The sequence below is a fragment of the Camarhynchus parvulus genome, chromosome 4, assembly GCF_901933205.1.
Source record: "Camarhynchus parvulus chromosome 4, STF_HiC, whole genome shotgun sequence".
NCBI classification, from domain to species: Eukaryota; Metazoa; Chordata; class Aves; order Passeriformes; family Thraupidae; genus Camarhynchus; species Camarhynchus parvulus.
Genome location: NC_044574.1, coordinates 63,960,810 through 63,985,067, shown reverse-complemented (window position 1 = coordinate 63,985,067; position 24,258 = coordinate 63,960,810). Strand labels below are relative to the sequence as shown.

Sequence of the window (24,258 nt, the reverse complement as noted above, 5' to 3'; positions counted from 1 at the left end):
TATATCCATCTAGAGTATGCAGTAACATCCAGAAGTTACAGCTAGGCGATTGTACTTTGTATCTACACAATCAGCCCTGAAATCAGAAAGAGCTTAGTTTCTCATTGACTTTTAACTGGTAAATAATGACTGTGGAGAAATTCCTCCTAATGAATTTTAATAGAATTCTCATTAGTGGAATATCCCCTTTTGCATTCCTCAGGCATCTCTTTAATATATGAAAGTCAATATGACTGACTTTCATACATTTGCCAGCCTCATCTCAGGGTCCATATTGATAAATATAAAAATGCTTCTGGTCATTCCAAAGAAACCTCAGTGGAAGGAGAAGGAGCCCTATTTGATAATCCTAGGAGGGCATGTTCAAGGGGCAATGAGGATCAGGGCTGACTGGAGGGCTCACCCGATGCTGCTACACTGCAGCAGTGTAAAGCTAAAGGGGAGGCTGCCCAGCATCTGGAACTGTTTAGCGTCTAGTGAGCATTTTCTACTGAGCACAGAGATTATCTTATCTCCTTTCTACCTCAGTGCAACACAGAGACGTGTGTTTCAACACGGTCATTGTTAGTGGCATTGCTACATTCACACAATTGCATCAACCGAGTTCCTCGGCATTCGATCCATTTCCTGCAAAGAGGGAAGGTCTTTGACTTCAAGCCTAACCAGGGTGACTGCAAGCTGATCCCAAAGATGCTGAACAGTGATGATCAGGACATCTCCAAATCAAGAGCTGAGGTGAAGAGTTCAGCTAAGAAGCTCCCTGACTCCCAAGAGCTGTGCACCTCCTGGAAGGCACTGGGCCCCTCCAGCTGCCCCGGCCATTAATGCGAGCTGAGGGTGCTCAGTATTTTGCATAACCCAGCTATAAATGCATTACACTTAACTGCATAATCTCAGGGATAAGGGAACATCTGTCATCCAATAGCAGCAAACACCATCTGCTTTTGTATCACCATATTCCTACTTGAACAAATGGAGCTCAAGGCACACTGGGCGCTGCTTAAGAAAAAGCAAAATGTATTTAGACTTGTTACTTTGCCCTTTTGCACATTTGGAATAGCTATAATGAAAGGTTTTGCTCACAAAAGCTTTCATTAGAGTAATTTGCTCTTTGTGCTTTCTCTGCTATGGTTTCAGAATTATATCATTTTTCTCTAGAGAGCTCATGGAGACTATCCAAACTAGTTATGAAATAACTCAGCTCCATTACTCCCAACCTTAGCCAGTAGCCTACATCCTTTTTCAAGATAATATCAGGAGTCTTTCTTGATCTCTTCATCTCCTGCCCATAAGAATGGCTGGTCCAGCCTTCTGCTTCTCTTTGCTGGTATTAAAAGAAAAGAAATGCAAAGGCAGCACAATATCAGGAAAAAAATCTTCCCTGGAAGACCTCTGGAATTTTGCCAAAAGAAATTTACAACTGAGTCAGTTTGAACACTTTGTACTGTTCATAATTTATAGTGACTTCTTATTATTATTAATAATTTTAATGTCTGGAGGAAAATGAAATTATACTCTACTGCATTGTGGAGTCAAATTTTAAAGATGTTCAAATTATCTGACTAGATAATTGTTCCTCTTCTGGTTTTTGACTATGACTGTTCCTTCTGTTACTTGATTAAACAGATAGCAGAGCATGTGTCCTGGGCTGAAGTAGGAAATGGTTCTTTAGGAAGCTTTGGGAAATCTATCACTTCTCTCACTACTCCAATGTACTCTAAAGGCAGTTAATGATAACAATTGATGCTGTGCTTTCCAAATTTAGCCCTCAAGGGATTGATGTGCTGAGTGTCCCCAGAAGAGTACTTGACTGGAAAATCAAACTTAAGGACAGGCATAGAAAAGGATGCTCGAGGAGGCCAAATGAACCAAATATAAACACAGCTCCAAGAACTAAGAGGAAATTAGTGGAGAACTAGAACGGCTCATAAATCTAGAGAAACAAAAATATGTTTGTCTGGAATCTTGGAAATCAAATTCAATTTGTATCTAGTGCTTGGCTGAACTTTTCAGACAACATTTTACAATGTTTGTCATTTGCTATACAATTCATACATTTTATTATAATTTATAGAAACAGTCTCTGTTTGCCTAAATATGTACAGAGGCAAGGCCTGTAGACAGGTTTTGTATGTATTTAACCACTTACATCCATGCAAAAAACCTGAAAGAATAAAGCATTTTCTTTGAAATGCCTTTACGCTCACAGATCAAGCTTTAAATGAACAGCATTTCTAAAGCCCCAAAGTCTTCATCAGAGTTCCACATTCCCATCTCTGTTCTCACCACAAAAATGAAAAGTGATGTCTCAAGGTAATGTTTAATGTTATTTGTGTCTCACAACAGCACTTGAGAACCTGAATAACTGTTCCTGCTGTATTTAGGAACTGTGCAATATCTGTAATACGAGGCTCTCTTAGAGGTTTAGGTTATTAGCTCCTAACAGACTGGGGGTAGGAGGAGAAATAAGCTCTGAGAGACGAAATGTTTCAGCTCTATTGAATTCCAGCAAATGCACAACAGAACATGCTAACTCCTAAATGATCACGGAAACTGGAGCAGCCTCTGAAGTGCAACTCATGTACTTGTGCATCATTGTTTAAAACTATCTGCTAAGTCTGGAGACTGAAAGAAAGCTTTGCATCTCCTTGCAAGTTGAAAGAAAGTAAGAATTTGTTCAAATTCCCAGTGAGCACATCTGGAATAGTCTCCGGTATTTTGCTGGAGCAATTTCAGAGCCAGACACTGTGAGGTTTCTCTGGTTTTATCTGCACCACAAGCCGTGGTACAGCACGGCCATAATTGAGCTGTTCCTGACCACTCTGCCCCAGCTGCTGAAAACAGGATCCTTATTAGTGCTGACATTAGTGCAAGCTTATTTATCTCACTCTCCCTCCGCTGGATTACTACCATGCTTCTCAGAATGTCTTCTCAGCCTCAAATTAAATTGCAAATTATAATCTAAATTAAATTGTTCTTCTTTCCTGGCTATCTTTGGTTTCAAGAAGGCCGTACTTCCCAAACAAACAGTACCATACGGCCTTGAAAAAAAAGACACGGGGAGAAGCCACTGGTCTTCTTTTGGCTGAAAATCAACTGGAAAAAAAGGTTTCTGCATGATCACACTTCTAGATTACCATTCTCTAATATTTTTTAACATAAATCAAAGGTAGTTAAACCTTTAGAACCGGTACTTCAAAATAATCCAGGTTACTTTAAATGTTACTAAAAGAATTTGTTGGTTTTGGTTTTTTTTTTCCTCTAAATGAAGGCTCTTTAGCACAAATTTCATTAATACCTTTGTCATCAAATTATAGGGATCAGTAACCTCTGCTGAAGAAAAAGCAAGTCCGGATGAGAAACTTTAATGAATCTGCACTGGGGGGCATTAACCTCATTGCTGTAGTTTGCTGGAGCCTGAGCAGGGCCCAGCTCAGCAGCCTCACTAAGGATTGGCTGACAAAACAAGCCCTGCAATATGGGATGTGAAACAAGTCAGGAAAAGATCCTTTACAAGGCTGCATGGAATACAGGCTATTCCCCTGGATGATTTGCCATCATTAACCATTTCATTAGTATTGAACCCTGCAGGGCCTGTGAGTGCCCACGAGCACTCTCCACTGCTGCACAGCCACCAGGGTATGTTCTACATGTAATGTGTGCTGAGGCTGTGCCACGTGGGGCTTTTCATTGTTTTCCCCTAAATAGAACATTTTCTCTGAAAACCTTTTTTTGCTTAAGTTCCTGGAAAGAATTATAGGATGTTTTGTTTTTTCCTTTTCATAGAAGACAAGGTCCAAAGTGACAATTTCATTCTTGCAGTGGGTAAGAGGAATTTTAACTTGCCCTAATAACTGAGTACTTTAGGGCAGTGATCAAAAACTTTTGAGATAAAGATGTAGCTACAGATGATATAGATAAGAGCTTTTCCAGGCTTTTCAAAAAACTTAAGGAGGTTTTCAGAGATCACATGCAGTAGATATCTACTCACTGGTAATGAAATAACAGCCTCTCTTCTCCTGCTGTTTGCAACTGATACAGACTAAACCCCTTTCCCTCTTTCTCTAATGTCCTTTATATTCTTTTATACCTGTATTACAAAAGCAAGCAAAATTCTTTCCAGTACAAGCCATAGGTGGATGATACACTTTTAACTGTCCTTGCTGGGAATGTCAAAGCAGACATCCTTCTTACTTCAGCAATAGGAACAAACCCTTGTTTGATAGTTTGCTGATTCCTAGATGATCTCTTAGAAAAGATAAATTGCCAACTTTCTCCACTTCCAGTCACTGACATATTTGCATAAATCAAATGAGAATAAATGGAAAAATAATGATTCAAAATCAGACATCAGTGTTCTAGCATAGAAGGCAAGCAAAATATAGCCTATGACAAAGTAGATCTCACATGTTTGTAGTGCAACTTCTGGCTAAATTCCACTGGATGACACTGACAGGCTGGTGTTTCATGTTCAGTACATGTGTGATTCATTTGTTTCATCCATATGGGGTTCTGAATTTTTATTATGAATTAAAAACATATTTTCAGTAAGAAATAAATAACTAGTTATAACAAAAATAATCCTAATTTCTGACGGGGTAGAAATGGAGGTGAGGAATTCTGACTCTTTGTCTATCAAGTCAGTAAAATTAGCCAATTAGACAAAAATGGCAGTAAATCAGAAGGAACGAAATCCCTACTTATATCCAGGAAGGAATTGCACTGCTGGAAGCTCTGCTCATGTAACTGAGACCTTGAGCCACTAGAGAACTCAGCGTCTTTCTCTGGTTCACAGCTCCACCTTTCCCCCCCACCTTTCCATGACTGTTTTATTCCTGGACTGTGCACAGCAGCCGTGTTAACCAATTTGTAAGGTGGACACTGTCCTTTTCCATGAAGAAGCCAATTCAAAGAGCAAATCTTTGAACAAGAGCAGGCTGGGTGAGACTGGAAGTCTGGCCCACACTAGGCCACTCACCCTGCATCCCTCCTGCTGTCCTGGTGTTATGAATTCGAGAGTTATGGAGAATAAGGTTCTTGAAGCATCAGAACAAATATTCTTGATTTCAGAGGGTATCTCTCTACTTCATTAGATCACATGGATAACACACATCTATACTGAGCTCTCACTGACATCACTGTACTTCCTGTGTGGTAGTTCTCGGGGCTGCTCTTAGGGCTCATACACTGTATTAGTCACTCAGAGATATTCAGACTGATGGACACCTCTAAGTATTTCCAAGACAGCACTGGAGATAGAGACAAGACCACTTCTCTAAACTATTGTGGGACAGAAGCAGTAAATATGTTATTTTAGAAAAAGCTGAATCTGGTGGTTCAAGAAAAACAATAACAGCTTTTAAAGCAAAATTGCCAAAGTGAAATAACACATTACCATCATTCAGATTTGGTGCTTCCTCACAGTTTTGATGGAAATGCCACTTCAGGTGCAAACCTCCCAACAAGGGCAAAATGTTATCATCAACAAGCTTCTCCTTCATAGTACATTTCCATAAATAAGATAAATCCTGGTGATATTAGTCACTCTAAACATACAGTACAGGGTGAAGAGGAGAATTTGACTCACAAATCTGCTTCTCAGATTTAATTACTTTTGCAGTCATGAAGAGAATATGATGGTGAAAGGGACAGCAAAGAAGTATCCAGGTACCTCTGCAGCTATTTCTGCTCCCAAGCCTGTGATGTTTCTACTGCATTTTGCACTTAGTGAGGTCACAGAGAGGCACGAATCTGCACATCATATCCTGTCCTGATCTCAGAAAGATGAAATTATGGGCCACTCCCTGCCATAAAATATCTGCCTTTCACAATTCCATCTCTTTTCCGTCACTATGATTAATTTATTTCAAGGCAGCAAATAAGTACAAAACATTTTGCTTCAAATCTGCAAAAGATGTGGGGTTTTCCTGAGGAAAACCAAGCCATGCAGTGCCAACACTGTTGATAAAAAACACAACACCTACCATCCAATGCAGTTTATGACTTATCCCTTCTGTGGCAGGAGGGACATTATTTTGATAGTGGAGGTGATAAATTATGAAAAGAAATTAAAATCTTTCATCCAAACCTTTCAGATGTATCCTTAAATAACCCCCATCAGTTCTTCATTGATTTTCCTTTTTCTTTGGAGATTGCATTTGTGAATTGCAGCTCATCCTTAACTAATAAAATTTTACTTAGACACAAGGTAATTGTAGCATGAAACATTCAAACTGATGAGAATAAAAAGTTAACAAAATCTAAATATTTTGTCTTCTCAAGACCAAATTATCTTTTCAATCATATTTTAAATCTGCTTTACAATCCCCGAAGTGAGAACTTCTAGCTCAATTGCCAAAAATACAGATTTATGGGAATGGAGCATAATTTCATAAATATTGTTGCTTATATGAAAAATCTTCCAGATTAGTAAGCAAAGTCACAGGTTTATCCATCAAATTAAAATCTATAAATTCTTGGCTAGCAGTAGCATTATGTAGCAGGCTGATATTATCTGAGATAGCTATCTGGTGGAAAGAAATCATCTTTCTACAGGAATATTCTTGGTGTTCACAAGACCTCTGTTTTACAATCACATTCCCAAAGCACTAGAAAGTTAGGGGAAGAGACAGGTTTCCTCAGAGGGGTTCCTGTCTCTGGGCACCAGTAGCTTTTTCTTCCAGACAGGATTACCCTGTGGGAGTTGCATGAACTTTCTTTGAAGGACACAATTTTTGCTTCAGAATAGCTCAGACTATTCTGAGCTGCAGGTATTTTGAAAATAAAACTAGGTTTCCATACAAGGTTAAAACTATTCCCTGAGCCCTCTCCCACATCAGATTGCAGGAGCTGGACACTACTGTGCTATCAATACAGTCAGTATATTTTTCAGGAGCAAAATACAAACATTGAGTTAGAACACTTAATATAAGTTTGCTAAGTACTTTTACTTCCTTTCTTGGTCATGGTTCTGAGAGTGTTTGTTTAAATGAGGAGGGAAAATGAATAGATTCCCCAGACTTCCCTCCACTGCCAGCAAATACAGAGCTCACCGTCGTCCTCTGCATAACGTGGTAAAAGGAGAAAAATTAGATTCCCCTGTTAAAACACTCGCTGTCTGTCACTATGCTTTTTACTTTTCCTATAAATGGATACTTATGGCCACTTCAGTTTGTACTGACTCTTGTAGAGACTTTGAGAAACATCTTGGGTCTAAATTCTGTGCTCTCATGAGCTGGCATTCATCCTGAGCTTTCCTACCAGCCTGACAGCAAAGCTGAGGAGGAGCAGGGACAAGGCAGCGTGCTGTGGGACTGGCCTGAGGGTCACAGCTTTTACTGGGGAGGTTTAGTCAATCACAGCAGAAGTGTGGTGTTGAGAAGAGAAGGATGCCACTGCAGCCTCCCCTTTCTGCTGGGCTGTGCAGCTGCCTGCATTGGCACATGAAAGGCTCTTTGAAGAGCGAGCTGTGCACTGTGCTCTGTGGGTAACGATCTCGGCCCCAGCACTGACAGATCAATTCCTTTCAAAGCACATTAAAACTCTCACATGCAAATAAAAAAAGCTTCTTTCCTTAACTTCTGGGATATATACCTTCCAAGAAGGAATTTTAATGCAATGTGCACATATTATTTCCTACCAGATTCATGGTGATACACTTTACAGAGATCAAGACAACAGTATTAACTATGCATTAACCTCATATCCCTTTTGTATGAATTTCTGTGTCATCCTGGTGTGTCAGACATCTGTGAACGATTCTGCCAAAGCTCTGGAAGCTGGCTAGGAACTACCAGGCACCAGGAAAAGCATCTGTGCCCAGGACAGCAGGGTGAATGAATGGTGCTGCTCCTCTGCCTGTGGACCCCAGGCCATGCCAGCTGTTCGACAGGATGAATTGGAAGACAGATCAATGAGATGCTCTGTGACAGAGGCCATGGCACACTCCCAAACCAGTTTTTCTCCTTTCACTCCCCTGCTTTTATGCACTGCTCATATTGCTTCAGTTATTTAACTTCAATCTGATAAACATTAATAAAGAAGCAAGTCTCCTCCCAGCACTGAATTTTTTAATCATTTCTTTAGGCAGTGAGCTTACAGTCTGTTCCTTTGCCAGGGTCAGACAGCTCAGATTACACAGCCACCTTCCTGCATTAGCACCCAGGGATTTATGGAGAAAGTTTCTATTCTGCTTTGTAGTCAGTGAAAATCAACAGGACTGGCAGCACAAGCAGCTTTGTTGTAATGACCTGTTCTGAAGGGAACATTGTTTTTGATTACTCAAATGTTTTTACCTTTAATGGTTTTCTTTAAATTGCTTCATTTCATTGTGTTGTGCTTAGCTCACTGGAGCTCACTAATCTGCTCCGCTGAGGAAAAAAGTATCAGTTGTATTTTTCTCATTTTTAAAATAAAAACAGATAAGGTTGAATTCAAACTACCCATTTTGCCAACAAGGAAGAACATAAATATTAACAAAGCCTATCTCATCATTTTGAAGGACTTTTCTTCTCTATTTACAGCTCCTTTTATTTGAGTTCCATGAACATTTCGGGGGGCAAAGCTGTGTTGGCATGAACAATACACAGAGAGAATTTCAGGCCTGCAACAGAGTTGCTATCTCCGAATTAGATTCTTGATTAAATAAACCACAATTTGACAGCCTTAGAGTTGCTTTTTAAAGGCCAAGACATTCAGCCAGAGAACAGAAACACCCTGTACAAAACACAGAGGCCTGGTCCATGTCCCAAGGACTTTTTTAAGCAGCACAGTCTGTGAGCAGAACACAGCGAGATCAAAAGGGGACCAACAAACCAGAAGCAGCAGCATGGTCAGATAATGATGGCTGTTGCTATTGACTTGTGTCTGAGTGCTGCCAAAGAAGAGTTTCCTGAGGGAGATGTGAACAGGAGAGGGTATTTTGCTCTTGCACTAGAGTGTAAGGTATTTGCAAGTCCTGGTGATGATAAGAGCAAGAACAAAAGGGAATATGGTGAAATGTGGTGACGACACCAGACACACCAGAAAAGAACTCTAGAGCTGGAAGCTGGAAGGTTGATATGCAGAGGGACGTTTCTCCAATTTCTTCCAAAAGAAACTGAAACTAAGACAGCAAAATTAGGCAAGGTAACGAAGTTATGCTGTCTCCACACTCTTCTTGCAAGTAGTTGGTAAGATGTGTAAGCTCAATGTCAGCAGGGGAAAAGGAGCAAGAGAGCAGACAGAGTCCAGCCTGAAGCAAGAGAGCTGCTTGCTCTGGGAGCATCAGAATAAACCCAGCTGCATTTTTTCTATTTGTATTTTGTGGCTGCCAGGGTTTTAATATTAATTATGTTAATATTAATCATATTAACACCTTCCTGGGATTGTGCAGAGCTCCAGTTGAAGCTCCAGCACCAGCAGGCTGCCGGTTCTCCTCTGCCTGGATGCTGTCCCCTCCTGAGATGGTCACTGACACCCTGACTCTTGATGAAGGCATGAAAACGGTGTCTCTTCTAAACAGGACACCTATTTTTTTGGAGGTGCTTACAGTACTTTGCTATTTTATCTTTCCACTAGATGTGCTTGATACTGGCTAGTGAATTTGAAGGGTCCTGGAGTTACAGGAACTGATAGATAGTTGAAGACACACAAAATGAAAGATATTTCAGATATTTCACCCCCATCTTTTTTTTAATTATGTTGTAGTAAGAGCTTCAGAAATGATTTTATTTTATATTACTATTCATGAGCACAACTCTTCTGAAACAGCAAGAATCCTGGGGGAATTATTAAAAAAAAAAAAAAAAAAAGAAGAAGAAGAAAGAAGCTCTGTTTTTGAATGAGGGAGGCTGTTCTGATCTAAAGCTTTCCTACTGAGATGAGAAGGGACCAAACTGTCCTGGAGCTTTGAGTTACTTGGAATGAAAAGCAGCCGGAACATGCAGGGACCCCTGAAGCAAGTAAGGCCTGTTAGCAAATGGAAACAATAGCACTGCGCATGTTTCAACTCCATGCTCAGCTGGGCTGGATCTCTGGTAAAATCTACTTTCTGCAAGGTTTTGTGGCTGGAAAGCACTTGGGAGAACTTGCAGTGTTCACTTTCAATTTTACCAGCTTGTTTAAGAACAGTTTGTATTTATTTCCTTTCCTTATTAGTAACTATAAACATTATAGAATTCCAGTTCCTGTTCCTTTTGTTTCTATAGATACATTTATATCCTTTTTTTGTTATACACTTTTCATTCTAAATAATTCAACCTCCAGCAAGCAATAGAATAACAAAATTACAGGAATGCTAAAATTTGTTTTACCTGGTTGCAATATCAAACTCCATGTATCAGTTAAAATTAATATTAGTCCATAGAAAATCAACATCTTTCAACCTCACAAAAAATTCAAAACCACCAAGAAGATTTATTTAGTTTTGTGTTGTTTTTTTCCTTTTGATGGTTTTCATTATGTACAGTTCTGTATTCCCTTACCTCCCCCGAGTACTTTTAAGTAGCAAAACAAGGTCAGACTTTTATTCACACACAGAGATCAAGAAATTAAGAGTCAGACACTAAGTACTTAGAAGGAAGAGCTGTGATTTATCTCCTACAAACTAACAAAAATATTGTGCCTAAGACAGAAATGCTGGAAGGATAAATCAATCCACATCTGAAAGACAGAGAGCAGATTAAAAGAAGACATAAATGTATCAAAAGAGCTACTCTGGTCAATTGGCAATGACACATTCGGTTTCCTTTACACTGAAAGAATCTGTGGTGGCAAATACTTCCTGATTTACTCTGGGTTTTCAGGGCCTTAAAGTAAAAGCAGAGGAAAAGATGGGATTTAAGGGCCTGAAGTAGCTGTTTTCCTGTTAATACAGAATGCAGTCCTGTCAATACAAGTTTAATCAGCTGTGAGGTTTTCCTCACAAAACCCATAATTCAGCTGTCACAGAAAAAATAGATGTTGGCAACTCTAATCAAAAGGCACACACTGCAAATTCTGATAACACAGTATAAATGAATCTGAAGTCTCTATAAATGTACTGAAGTCCAGTACTGCAATACTCCTCTGCCCATGCTTTTACCTGGTAATGTCAATATACTGGAAGTGTGTAGGCAGCATAAAATTCTCATAAAAACCAGAAACTCTTCTACATCTACTAACAAAGGAAAGCAAAATGGCAGAGATACTATGTCCCTGACACACAAAATCCTGCTTTTCAGTCCATTTTGCACCTCTGTCACCCAGTCTCACATGGAAAGGAGGAAAACAGCAGGGAATGTGTATGTGCTCAGTGCAGGATGAACTGAGGAGCCAGGCTGCAGCCTTCAAGCACTCAGCTGTCCTCACAGGCTGGCCCACGCTGTGTCACTTTTCATTTCCTCAGGGGTGCTCGTATTTCTATTTGAGCCATGAGAACACTGCACAAACTTGTTTCCACATAAACATTTTACTCTGGAAATAAATAAAATTAAAATAAATTCAATAAGCTCAAATAAAAACTGGGGTTTTTTCAAGGTTCTAAAAAGAGACCAGGCTTAGAAGCCAGAAATCAGGAATGTCAGGCACAACTGGTAGCTCACAAGCAGCTGGAAGAAGTTTTAGGCTCATCAAGAGCCTCCTTAATATTGTTCCATATTGGAACACTTTAGCAAAATTATGTGCTTATTTCCATCCTGCTGCCCCCATATTCCTCACTCTTTCTGGCAGCTTTCTTCTCACACAGTTTGATTCTGCCCTGCTTTAAAATCTGCAGTGAATGCCTAAAAATGGGGTGCCACAGCAGTGCACAGGCAGGGCTGAACCAGCTACTTGTTTTTGGGGCTGAATGGCTGAGGTTCTCCTTCACCGTGAACCCAGGGCAGCAGATTAGGCAGCCACCAGTGAGGTACACGCTGCTTTCAGATGCTCACATCATCCATTTGGGAGCAGATGTGCCAAATGGAGTCTGCCACATTGTTGACACAACTCCTCCTGCCTCTCCTAGGACCTGGTGTAAGCTGCCAGAAGTAAATGTGTAACCCTCATGGCTGTAGAAAAATAGATTAAAAATCAGCTCCCTGGTGATTCAGAAGATTAAATTTAATATTAAAACTGAGGGACTCATTTGATGTCATTTCAGCTGTGAGAGAAACTTTTTCTACAACCTAAGTGAAATCCCATAAACTTTCTATTTTGCTATAGCTACCTATAGTACAGTACCAGTGACAACTATTGCTGTCCTCACTGATCTGATGGAGGGACAAAAATTAATAAAAAAGCTCATAGATGATGCAAATGATATTTGGATTCCAGCAAAAATGGATTGAATTCATCCCTTGCATTGGTTTTACAGCCTCACATGAAGTACCAGCTATGCTAAAGGCTGCAGAAACACATGGCCACGGAAAGCCCCTGCCTCAGAAACCTAACAGTGTGCAACCTGCCAGTGATGAAATGTAAGTAGCAATCTCAGAAATTGTGATAAGTACCACAATTATTGTGATAAGTACCACATTTGGTTCCAAATGTGAAACCAAAAAATTCTCATAAAATTCTCATAAAACACAGAAACTCTTCTACAACATTAACAAAGGAAAGCAAAATGGCAGAGAGATGTTATGTCCCCCTCACACAAAATCCTGCTTCTCAGTCCATTTTTAACCTTTGTCACCCAGTCTCACATGGAACCAAATGTGAAAAGCTAGGTACTTATCACAATTTGGACCCACCAGCTCTTGTAATACTCACTAAATTCCTGAGAAATACAGCTTCACTTCTCCAGGAAGGCAGGGTGATGCTGACCCCATACTATTTGATGAGGGAATCTAAAAATCCATTTCATTGTTTTGCTCTAATAGTTTTGTTCTTTTATTTACCAGAGAGAAACCAGTTACCACATATAAAAGGGTTTTGAAAGCCCCAGGTGCTCACATCAGCCAAAGCTTTAAAAAAAAAGAGATGAGAAGGAATGAACAGGCATTTTATTTCCCCACAATGAACTGTGGGGAAAACCTCTCCATGAGCCTGCTGATGATTTGGGATCAGCAATGGTACATTGTGAATACTCTCATTCAGATTCCCTCAGCCAAACAAACATCAACACCACAGATCTCTCTAGGGATAGGTATGAAAAGTGAAGGAGAACATAGAAGGATCCTGACTATGCCATACCCCTCCAAAAAAAAAAAAATCAAACGGGATAGTCAGAAATGGACACACTCCTGTTTAACAACCTATGTTCAGTCTGGCAGCTCTCATACATTTTCTTCTTGAGCATAATTAAAATTCTATACAAACCCTCCATATTCATTTAGCAGTGCTGCAGTGAGCCTTAGTTACAAACTAATCTCTTCCACATTTTCCTTTCACATTGTTCAGAACAGTGAAAATTTAGTAGTTATAGCTTTAGGTTATAATATCAATGTTATACATAAACAAACTCTTCACTGTATTTACTGTTCAATTTTTTTCTTGTCTCTTTCACAACAAGAGATTAACATTTTCCTTCAATACCAGAATGTCTGCGCATTCCTAAAATGTCCTAAAAACAACTTTTATGTCCACTGCATAATACTTTACCAGCTCTGTGCCCCTAAAATTTTCCTCATGCGATCTATTAAAGAAGAAATTTGTATGTTCACTACTAAGATTCCAAAATATCAGAACTAAAATAATAGCAGTTTAACAGGTATGAACCCTAAACTTAAACACTAAAAGATAAAATTAAAAAGAACCAAACTAAGCAAAACATGTCTTCAAATTCCACGTAAGATCCCCAAGACAGAGGAGAAGCAAGCATTGTTCCATTATTTAATAAGGAAATTGCAGATCATTTTGCCTGACATCAACGTCAGGGAAACTGATGGAGAGGCTGGTACAGGAAGAAATCAGTGTACAATGAAAGGATGATAGTACAATTAACGCCAGTCTACACAGAAAATTAGTTTCGTCAGGAATAAAAAAACCTGCCTATTTTCCCATGAGACCATGAATTAGTTTGATAAAGTAAACTTCTGTAAGATTTCATTAGGGCTTTGGCTCACAAGTCTACAGGGCTTTTGATGAAAGCCCCAGCAATGTATGCTATCAGTCTGGTCCATACTAAATGGACCTGAATCATACTGAATGATCTGAACAAAAACCAAAATTATTGATGGAAAAAGCTGCAAATTACAAAAAGTTATAGAGGTATTAATAACATGAAGGGCAGACCCTTAATATAGACCAATTAAGAATACTTAGTGAGGTCTGGCCTATATTTTAACATAGAGAAATCTACATTTTTCATTAAAGGGACAAATAAAATCTCATTTAAAAGATAGGAAATTATTTTTGAAAGGGAGTTACTGTGAAAGAAAGAAATAGTACTAATAGGCCCAAGCAGACACATTCCCAGGGCAAAGTGTAGGCAAAATTATTCTTATTGCCCAAGGTGGAATAAACCATGACACAGGAGTTGGTGCTACTACACCTCTCTGTGGTTTCAAAAAGATCATTACTGGGAGAATGTCCTGAAGAAAGAGCTTCAGAAACCCGAGGGTTTACTGAGAGAAATTATACTTATTTGTGATGATAGGGGGCCTTCACAAACTCCAGTTGTTAGATTAATGCGTGAGAAGTTCAACAGAGAATTGTGGTATATGAGTACAGAAACAGAAGAGTGAATGCCCAAATTGCAGTGGTATGTACTTGAAAAAAATCTGACTCATTTTTCGTTTATATCGTTCGCCACTGAGTCCATCTCCAAACAACCACAACTAGAAAACAAGCCCCTTATAATTTGACTCAATATTATCTGTTAGACTAGGTATAAACCAAATACTTCAATTTGAAATCACAATTACTAGTAAAAGTACTAGTAAGAGCAACTGCTAATTGAAAATCATTAAATAATAGCTAAGAAGCTCTTTAAAAATAAGCTAAGTACCATTGTAAATGAAGAAAGAGTTTGATATGCCATTGACAAGGGCCTGGAATGAATCTGCCCTACACATTTCCTACTTACCCTCCATCTCCCGAGCAAAATCCACCAAAACCTATGCATACATTATCCACCTACATTTTCACCTCCCTGCATCAAATCCAATTATTGCCCAGTGATCAAACCCTATCACAGACCAGTGTCCTTCAGCAACCCTGCACTCAGCTTGGCCAAGTACACATTGCATGACAGGCACAGAATTCAGTTTGATAAACTGGAGATGTATTGCAAGCACAGGATGAAATTAAAAATGTTCAAGAGCAAGAAAATGCAGTTAGGCAGAGGTAAACATACAGGTAGCACCTGAGTACATGGCAAGTATATAAAAAAGGGAACAGAGAGTACAGAAGTCAACAATATCAGGCTGTTGCCAAGAAGGCATGAGCAAGGGTGATGGTATTAGCAGTAACAGAGCTTGCAAGGAACCCAAAATATTCCTTCCACTCAATTGCGATTTGATCAGTGTTCAGATGGATTACTTATTCCTAGCTTGGTGAGATACTGCAGGAATGGGAGAGACGATCTAGGGAATGCCCAAAGAGAAAATGAATGATCAGAGGGTTGGAAAGCATGATGATCAAGGAAAAACTGAAAGATGTGGCACTACTTAGCTTGAAGGAGAGAAGGCTGAGGAAAAAGAAAGAGACTTGCTAGCAGCTTTCCAACTTATCCTGAGATTTCCAATAGAAATCAGAAAAAGTTAAAATTTGAGCATACTGATAGATTTACATATCAAATGCTAATATGTCAAACTCAAATCCTAACTTACATTTTTCAGGAGATAAAGTCTGACAGTGTTTTCCAGACAAATATCCATGCATTACAAACAGCTTTGAGAAGCTGCTGCTTTCCTGATGTGAACAATAATTTTGCCTGGTACTTTGATTGACGCAAATGCTCAGTCACATTTAAATCAAAATAGGAGGAAGCTACTATTTTCCATGGCTTCCTGTAGGACATATGCACTGTTATCCCAGAGGAGAGGGCAGGTTATGCAATTGCTGAGCAGCTCTGGGGAAACGTTTCCAGCAATTATTTGGAAAGGACTGAGAGAAAAAATTTATAAGACATTCTCATCATTTAGTGTTTTCATCACTAAATAACTATTAGATGTTAAATGAATTGAATTTTGGTTATTATTTCACTCTCCTTATGCAACAAAATGGAAGGAGAATGGAAACTTGCCTCACTAGTATTAGGATTCTTCCACTGCATGTGTGTGAAAGTGCTGGCTAATAAAGAAGTGGAATAGTTTCCTCTACCTTATCATATTCTAGCCTCACTGGCCATATAGTACAGTCCTAAACTTGTTTTAGGAGCCAAAATGGACCAACTGTTTTCCAGATTTAAGAGATGGTAGAAAGACAGCCAATTCCCACTTCATAGCAAAGCTAAATGCTGCTCCAATTCATCTAATGAATAAGTCAGGCAAGTTAACAATGTTGACATCTGAAACGTTATTTTTTCTCTTTTAAAGGGAAATGAAATAGAATTATATTACTTTCAAATAACTTTAAATAAATATAGAGTTCTTTGAGCATAAATTATCATATAAATACTTTTCCTCTGGTTACATAGTTCCTTATTTATTCTTACTAATTATCCTGAGTTAGCAGAATTTCTAATTTATGTGCCTTGAGCATACAGAAAACAACCCCACTTTTTTATCTCCTTACATGACAATATTTGCAAAACATCAGATGAAAGATTTCAGCCAAATAATTTTTCCACCCACTAGTCCTGCAATAGCATGTCCTACTGATGGAAAAGCTTCCTGGCTTCAACACTGAGCTGCTCTCAAGCAGCTTCTAAACTTGTACTGGACATTTTTATTTGTGTGACATTACTACAAGCCCTTCTCAGGTTTAGAGCTACTCTACATCAATTCTATCCTCTGAGCTCTGGAAATAAACTGGAAAGCTGGGCAAGAGCTAAGACACACGGGGCTTTTTCAGAGCATTTTGGAAGCCAAAATTATGGAAGACTTTTTCCACTTTGACCATTCATTCTTTGTTATGATTGGCCTTCATCCCCTCCTGTCACCTTAAAAATGAAAACAACATGTTCATTATTATTCATGGAAATTCATCGGATATGAGGAAGGCATCCATTTTTCCCTCCCAGCTGTTCAGTTTTTATTTCTTTTGGGAAAGACTATGCTATTCTTTGCTTGGGTAGCAATCCTTTGAGCTGTTGCTTTGCCACTGAATTCACTACTGATCATCAGGAAGATGATAATTGGCATTGGCTTCACTGATTCTTATCTGCAGGCTAAATAGGGGCCCCAGCAGCAACAGCTGCAGCCACAGGTCCCAGTTCCTTGTGGCACTGAGTACAGGGATGCTGGATGCACCTCAGCTGGCCTGGTATTTAATGGTACATGTTCACAGTGCTCCTTGGTGCAACCTCTGTTCCTGACTGGGGCCTACTGGATGTTACCACAGGATAAATGCTTATTTCTATTAGTGCTACTCCTAATTACATGAAATGAGATGCTATCTATTGCAGCTGACATAATTGCATTGACCATTACCTTGTTATTCTCCTATGAGACAGAGAGAAAATACTATCCTACTTTTTAAATACCAGTAATTAAATTATATATTTGTATTTCTCCTTTTGTAAACAAACTCTTTCTGCCTCTTTACAAAGAAGATATTTCCATGTGTTTGGTCCTTCTGCAATTGCTTTTTGAGACTGGATGAGCAGTACCATGATCAATATTCCATATGAGACCATTCAGGGAATGGCATTTCAGTTACTTATAAAATCTGCATTCTATAATTGTATGTTTTACATTGCTATTATACTTAAGCATTTTAACACAGTCATTTTCCAAAACCTCTGCCTAGCTTAGGAGCTTTAACTGCCATGTCTACTGTAGCCTCAGAACTCTTCTTCTGAAATGGTTAATGCAGAAATTTGTGATTTACACAATGGTTTTATTTTATTTCTTTTCCTAACATACCACTCTTTCCATGTTTTGGCACTAAACATCTGCTTCATTTATTGCCATGTTGTCTGTTTATGCAGTTTGCTTGGTAATTCTGCATTTCCCTGCTGAAGGCAAAGATTTGTCTTTGCCTTGAACAGCAGCTTGACTCGTGCTGCATGTAACTGGCTTGTGCTTTATCTTCACATTTGCTCTCTGGTCACCATGCACAACATTTCCCCTGAGACCCCCTTTACAACAGAGTAATGGTCATGTAAAACCTCCCTTTCTGTGTGCCTCATATTACACACAAACTCTCACAGCCAAAAGATACATGCGTCCAGGTCAGTGCTACACACAGATGTGACACAAAGACACAGAAGATAAAACTTTTCCCTCGAGCTCAGGGACAGGCTCTAAATCCCTTTGCTGTGAAGTTCCTGCTGCAGCCCCTTCTCAAGCTGCAGAACCCCACCTCTCTACATATAGGAGACAGATCTCTGTATCAGAAGTCTACATACACCTGAAAGGGGGTTAAGAGCAGCAGAAAATATTTCATACAATAGCTCTCAATTGACTACAGAGGAGAATAATTTGCAAGACTCTGTAGATTCCCTTCCCCTGAAACATTCTGCTATTTGTTATCTTACCTTCAAAGACACAGCACTTGCGGCAGCACAGGAAGCCACAGATATGCATTAGCCTTTGTGAAAGGTGCATTGTGAATGCAGAGGATAGACTGTTATAAACATGTGCACGTGCCTATCATAGAATGGAACTACAATACATGAAAGTGGTGCTCAGTGTTAACCAAAACTGCAGTCCCAGCTGTCTAATTTTGAGAAAGTAGGAGCTGTGTGTTGAGCATCCTCAAAGCTAGGCTGTGCCTATTCAGAGTCTAAAAGGGATCTAACAGCCGCACTGTAGGCATGAACGACTGTAAAACCAGGGGTTTAGTACTCGTATCCAGGCTGAGGTCTGTCAGAGATCACACATTGACACCCGACAGCGGAACCCTCTAAAGCGACACTCGATTTGTCAAAAGGACACTTTTTCGAAGCAGGCGGGGCCGCGGTGGAGGTGGAGCCGGCTCTGCCCGCTGCGGGACCGGCAGCCGGGCCGGAGATGCGCTGGGGTGCCGCGGGCCGGGCTTCCTGCTGCCCGCACACCTGGGAGCGGGGCGTGGGCGGGGGCCGGGAGCTCGGGCTACAGCAGCTGTAAAGCGGGCCGGGCCGGGCCGGGCCGGGCTAGGCAGGCAGCGCCGGCAGCCGCGGCGGGAGGCGGCGGAAGACGGCGGAGCGGCGGCGGGAGCATGGAGCACTGCTCTCCCCCCGCGCCGGAGCAGGAAGCGGTGGAAGCGTGGCTGGACGACCACGGCGACTTCACCCGCTCTTACTTTGTTAGAAAAGCTACGAGGTAAGACCGGAGCGGCGGCGGATAGAAGCAGTTCCTTTTTTACAGGAAATCCTCGCTCTTTTCCATTTCACTTTGCTGCCTTCAAAGAAAATAAAAAGAAGAGACTCCTACCCCACCCCCGCCGCCCCCGCTCTCGAAAGAGCAAGAACTGAAACCACCACGCAGCAGCTCCGTCCGGCCGCCACCGAAGGGCACATGCGGCGCTTCCCCGCCGGCTCTCGCCTTCAGCCCCCGGTTCGCGGCCGCTCCGCAGCGGGGAGCGCCCGCCCGGCACCCCGAGCTGCTCAGGGAAGCTGCCCCAGCCCCGGAGCTCCCCGTTCTGGGCTTTTAGTTATTTATTTTGTGTTCTCCTCGGTTCAAAACAGACATGGTCAACTTCTCGTGAGTAGTGAGCAACTATGCATTTCCCCGCCCTGCGAAGTAGGTGGAAGCCTCAAAGAGCATCTGATGTCTTTGGGGAGGGCGGATTATGTCAGTGCTCAGTCATCTCAAAACAAAGGGCTGCTCTTCAAGGGCTCCGTCACCCTGTGAGTTCATCACCTTTTTTGACATAACGGCGGCCCCCGGAGCGAGGGCCACGGGTTAAGCGCTCATGAGCCGAGCGCAGAGTATTCGAGACCGGAGCTCCGCCCGAGGAGGGGGCTCAGGAGCCCGTCCAGTGGGGAGAGCGCCTCTGGGACACTGCGCCTTCCCCTGGGAGGGAGGCGGGGGTGCAGCCCGGGCAGGGCGGCGGGCAGGGAGAGATCGCTGCCCGGGGAGCGGGTGCAGCCCGGGAGGGCGGGAACGCTGCCCAGGGAGCGGGCGCGCTGCCGGCAGGGGGCGGCGCGGGGCCGGCGGGTGCCGCCGCTGCTCGGGGGCGGCCGCTCCGCGCTCGCCCCTTCTCGGTGCCGGTTCTTGCGAAGAACCCAATATTGAGGACCTGAAGAGCTCGTCTGGGCATTTCCCCCCCTTGACTTGACATGCTGCCTTTTGGAGATAAGACGAGGTATTTGCTCACTGTTGTCACACACTTCAAGAGCGGGACTTCGAGTTGATTTGGAGTAAATTCGGCTATTTTTAGAAGTGGAGTCAGGTTTCCATTTTGAATATTTTCCGATAAACAAAGCCGTAGGGATGCAGAGCCCGGGCGATCTGCACTCCCACGGTATATCTTAGCGGGAGCTCGCGTTAGTAAGTCCTGCGGTTGGCTCCTCGGACACGGCGCCTCTGCGGGCTCGCTGCGCTCCCGCTCCCGAGCCGCTCGCACCATCTGCTCGCTGCTGCTGATTTGCTTCGTCCCTGAGTCACTTGGCGGGGATGGATGCATCCTGAATGAGGTTTTGCTGCTGCTGCTCCTCTCTGCATGGGATGGGGCGGTAAGAAGAGAAATCCCCATTAATAATTGACTCGCAGAGAGCTAGAAAGCTTCAGGGGTCACCTGCTTGCTTGTGACCATCTGTCAGGCAGTCCCCTTTCTTCTGCTGCTGCTTTCTTAGGTTCATTTAACAGGGAAAAAAAAGTCTTTTAAAATGACATTTAAAATGTCTTTTAAATGTTGTTGTTTTTTTTTTAAGGATGTACATTGGTTCAGGATGCATAGATGGAAGTCGTTAACCTTTATGTTTGCTCTCCAGAACACCAGTGCATGGTGTGGCACTGAAGGGCAGCTTGTTTGCCCAGGAAATAGGGTGCTAGCAGCTTTGAGAAGTAGCGTTTTCCTAGTTCAGCCTATCACACTTCCTTTGGAAACTGCATGTAGTATTGAACAAATAGGAATGCTAATTAATAGTAACCACTGTGTCAGATTTGTTTTCCCCATGGGCAGGATGGGTTAGCTTTTTTTTTTTCCACTCTGAGCACAGTTTTGTGTTTGTGCCGTTCTGAAAGAGGCAGTACTTCATACAATACAATTCAGTGAGTCTCCGAGATGATAATGCCTCTGCAGTTAGAAAGGGGTTTGCAGAAACACTGTGGACTTTTGAGCCCTCGCTTGGCAACAATTCTGTGATGTTTCTGAAATGACGGAAACATTGCAATTGTCCCAAAACTCTCTTCTCTGCTGTCTTGCATGGAATGTTCTTTGTCCTTATTGTATAAATAGAAAACTATCTATAGTAAGGAATACCTCTGTTATATATGAGTTTGTATTTAAAAAGACAAATGACAAATTACTTCACTGTTTGTTGATACAAAGATGGTAACATGTAGAGCTGAGTGGTTTGAAAGAACAGCTGTATTTTTTAAAGAGGTTTAGTGTTGCACTTGGTAGTGTTATTTGGAGCTTGAGAAAGAAAATCCTAGCATCTAATACTGTGCTTTGTTTTAGCTGAATCTTTGCAGCACAGCAAACACTGAACAAAGACTATGCTGTTAATGTTTTGCTACTTAACATTATATTTGTTCTCTCAAGTAAAGCAGGGTTCCCTGAACTAGTTTCAACACTTTTCTAATCATAATTTACTGCTTCTCTTTTTTTTTTGTTTTGTTTCATAATATGCCAAAGTTCTCACAGGTCCTGGAAGCAAGAGACCAAGAAGTTAGTTAATCTGGTGTTTTGCAGAGCATGGAGGCATATTCCACTGCATGTTGTGAGGCACAATTGCTAATGGATAAAGATAGTTTCTGTATCTGTTTCTCAAATATTTCTACATAGGAATAGGAAAAGATCACCTGCTCCATCACTTTTGACTGCGTAATACAAGCTGTTTCCACTCACATTAATGAGCTTTGAATTAGAACCTAATTTAGAAATTTTATAATGAGTTTGAATAGTTAATATATTTTTCTGCAATTAATTAATTCCCACAGTGTTTTATATGGTAGTTCTGTTGGTAATTTCCAGACACAAAGAAGTTTTAATTAAGTGTCTAAACAATACTTAGAAGATGTATGCTTTGTGATTTTTTTTAAGTATGGGGTTAGGGTTATCATCTCATATAACTGAGTAGTTGCCTCCTGATCCAGTTTGCATAGGGCAGTTTGATATTAGTATCCATTGTTGTGGTTTGAATAAAAATTGTGTTTTCTGGCAAGGTGGCACTTTAAAAGATGTTTCTTTCTATTCACAATTTGTTCATAAAGTGACAACTGTTGGAATCCCTGTGCTCCCCAGCCCATGTGCTGGCTTCTTGGAGAGAAGGGCTGCAGGTCGTCGGCTTAACAAGTGTGCACCTGTGCTCCTCTCTCCCCTCCGATGTGTTGCAGAAGATGAGCACGTTCCAAGGGCTCACACCTTGCATTTTGATCTGCAATGCCTCGAGGCTGGCAGTGGCTTCAGGAAGGCCACATCCCGGCCTCCTTCCAGGCTGGGCTGCCTTTATGGATATTGTCCGATAAAACTGCAGTGATTGACTTCCACGTGAGCAGTGCGAGGCTGCAATCCTACAAGTTTGTAATCCAGGTGAATAGCTTGGAGTCCTCCCTCCTCTGAGGAGGTGAATGAACTGGGATCCCATGAGTAAGAAGGTATGGAATCAGATATTTATTACTTTCTTTTGTACCAGGGAGGTGAGTGGCATGTGGAGGCAATATAAATAGCTGTTATCTGTGAGGTGCTGTTCCAAGATGATCAAAGTGCAGCACAACAAAGGGGAAGTGTGTCACCGGCACACTTGGGGATGGGATGAATTTGGTTCACTCAGTGAGGCTGTGCTGCCTGACAAAACTTCTGGCTGGAGAGTTTGGTACTGCACACCTAAGGGTCAAGAGTTTCTAAATGCCTTGCTCCTATGAAGTTTAAGCTTTTTTTTCTTTTTCCCCGTGTCTTGTTATTTTTCCCTTCCCAAAGTTTTAGAATTGCTTATCATATTCTGGCTTCCCAGAAGCAGAAACATTTTCAAGTAATTGTGATTCTGCTTTGTTGCTGCAACTATGGTTGTTCTAACTAGGTGATATAAAGGCATCTTCTGCTGGGTTTTAGGTCACATTTATGGCTAAATTCATTTGCCTTTTTGTCTTCCTGAAGTTTTGTCTTTTTACATTCCTTTAAAAAAACAACACATGCATTGCCATGCTCTAACATCACACTTATTTCAACCCGCTATGGAATATTTTTGTACTTCTGACTTCCTGTTTGTCCCTGTTTTAAAAATATGGGAGTGATTCTTAGTGCTCTTTGCTCTCAAAAGCAGCAGACTGCCAAAACAGCCAAAGTACATTTTCTCCTCTCAACTGGAGGTAACTGTATTCTTACAGGCAGAATTTTATCTGATTCCCTAAATGTATGGTGTGCTGAAGACAAATTATTGACCCAAATCCTATATGCCCTTCAGTAGAAATAAGATTATTTTGTTATAAATACATCTTGGCTTATTAGCAGGTTTGAGAAATATTTACAAATTAAGGTGGGGTTGTATTTGGAAAAATAAATGTTCTTAACAGGATGGTACTTCACAGTACTTCACTGAGGATTCCAGAACTGGTGTTTACTGGGAAACTGTGCTAAAATTCAGATATTGCATTACTTGAATATATCAATTACATTTATTATATGGAGAAAACTCAAGCACAGTTGCTTGGGGCGTTTTTTTTTCTTCTTGATGGCTGGTGGACAATCAATTTCTAATGTGCTGCCTGCGGTACTACATTAGTCAGGACATTTGCCTTCTAGTCTCTGTCTAGAGGGCTTTCAAAAATGTCTTTCAGTCTGAGCCAGCTATCTGAAGTTGAATCTCCTAAATATTATGTGTCATATGCATTTTGTGCATTGGTAATGCATGTGTGCTTATTTTTTCTAATTGAGTGAAAATTCTGATTTTGAAAGATAAAGCTATTGGATGTTTTCTGCACTGAAATGTGCTGTAGCGTGTGTTTTTTCTTTAAAAGGTGCTGCATACCAAAAAAAGTAATAATCCTAAAAATGCACAGGTATGAACCATATGTATTCCTAACATGAGCATGGTGATTAGAGAGTGGGCTTTGAACTTCCGTGATTCAAGGAGCCCAGTAGCTTTCCAGTGGAGGCACGGGATCCTGTGCAGATAGTTGGGAT

At 41.1% G+C, this 24,258-nt stretch overlaps 1 protein-coding gene across 8 annotated transcripts in view; it reads left to right on the top strand.

Annotated features, from left to right (window-relative positions):
• The window catches only part of PDE5A (phosphodiesterase 5A), a 105,587-nt gene that overhangs the window by 36,197 nt on the left and 45,132 nt on the right, over positions 1-24,258 (top strand). For 2 of the 8 annotated variants that reach the window (XM_030946940.1, XM_030946939.1), the window contains one exon: positions 12,314-12,416. In XM_030946940.1, coding sequence (XP_030802800.1) covers positions 12,334-12,416 — 83 coding nt within the window. In that variant the 5' untranslated portion in view covers positions 12,314-12,333. Of the gene's footprint in view, positions 1-12,313; positions 12,417-18,975; positions 19,290-20,136; positions 20,275-20,301; positions 20,645-21,516; positions 22,734-24,258 lie in introns of those variants that run through there. The other 6 variants (XM_030946938.1, XM_030946937.1, XM_030946942.1 and 3 more) reach the window with 5 other exon arrangements.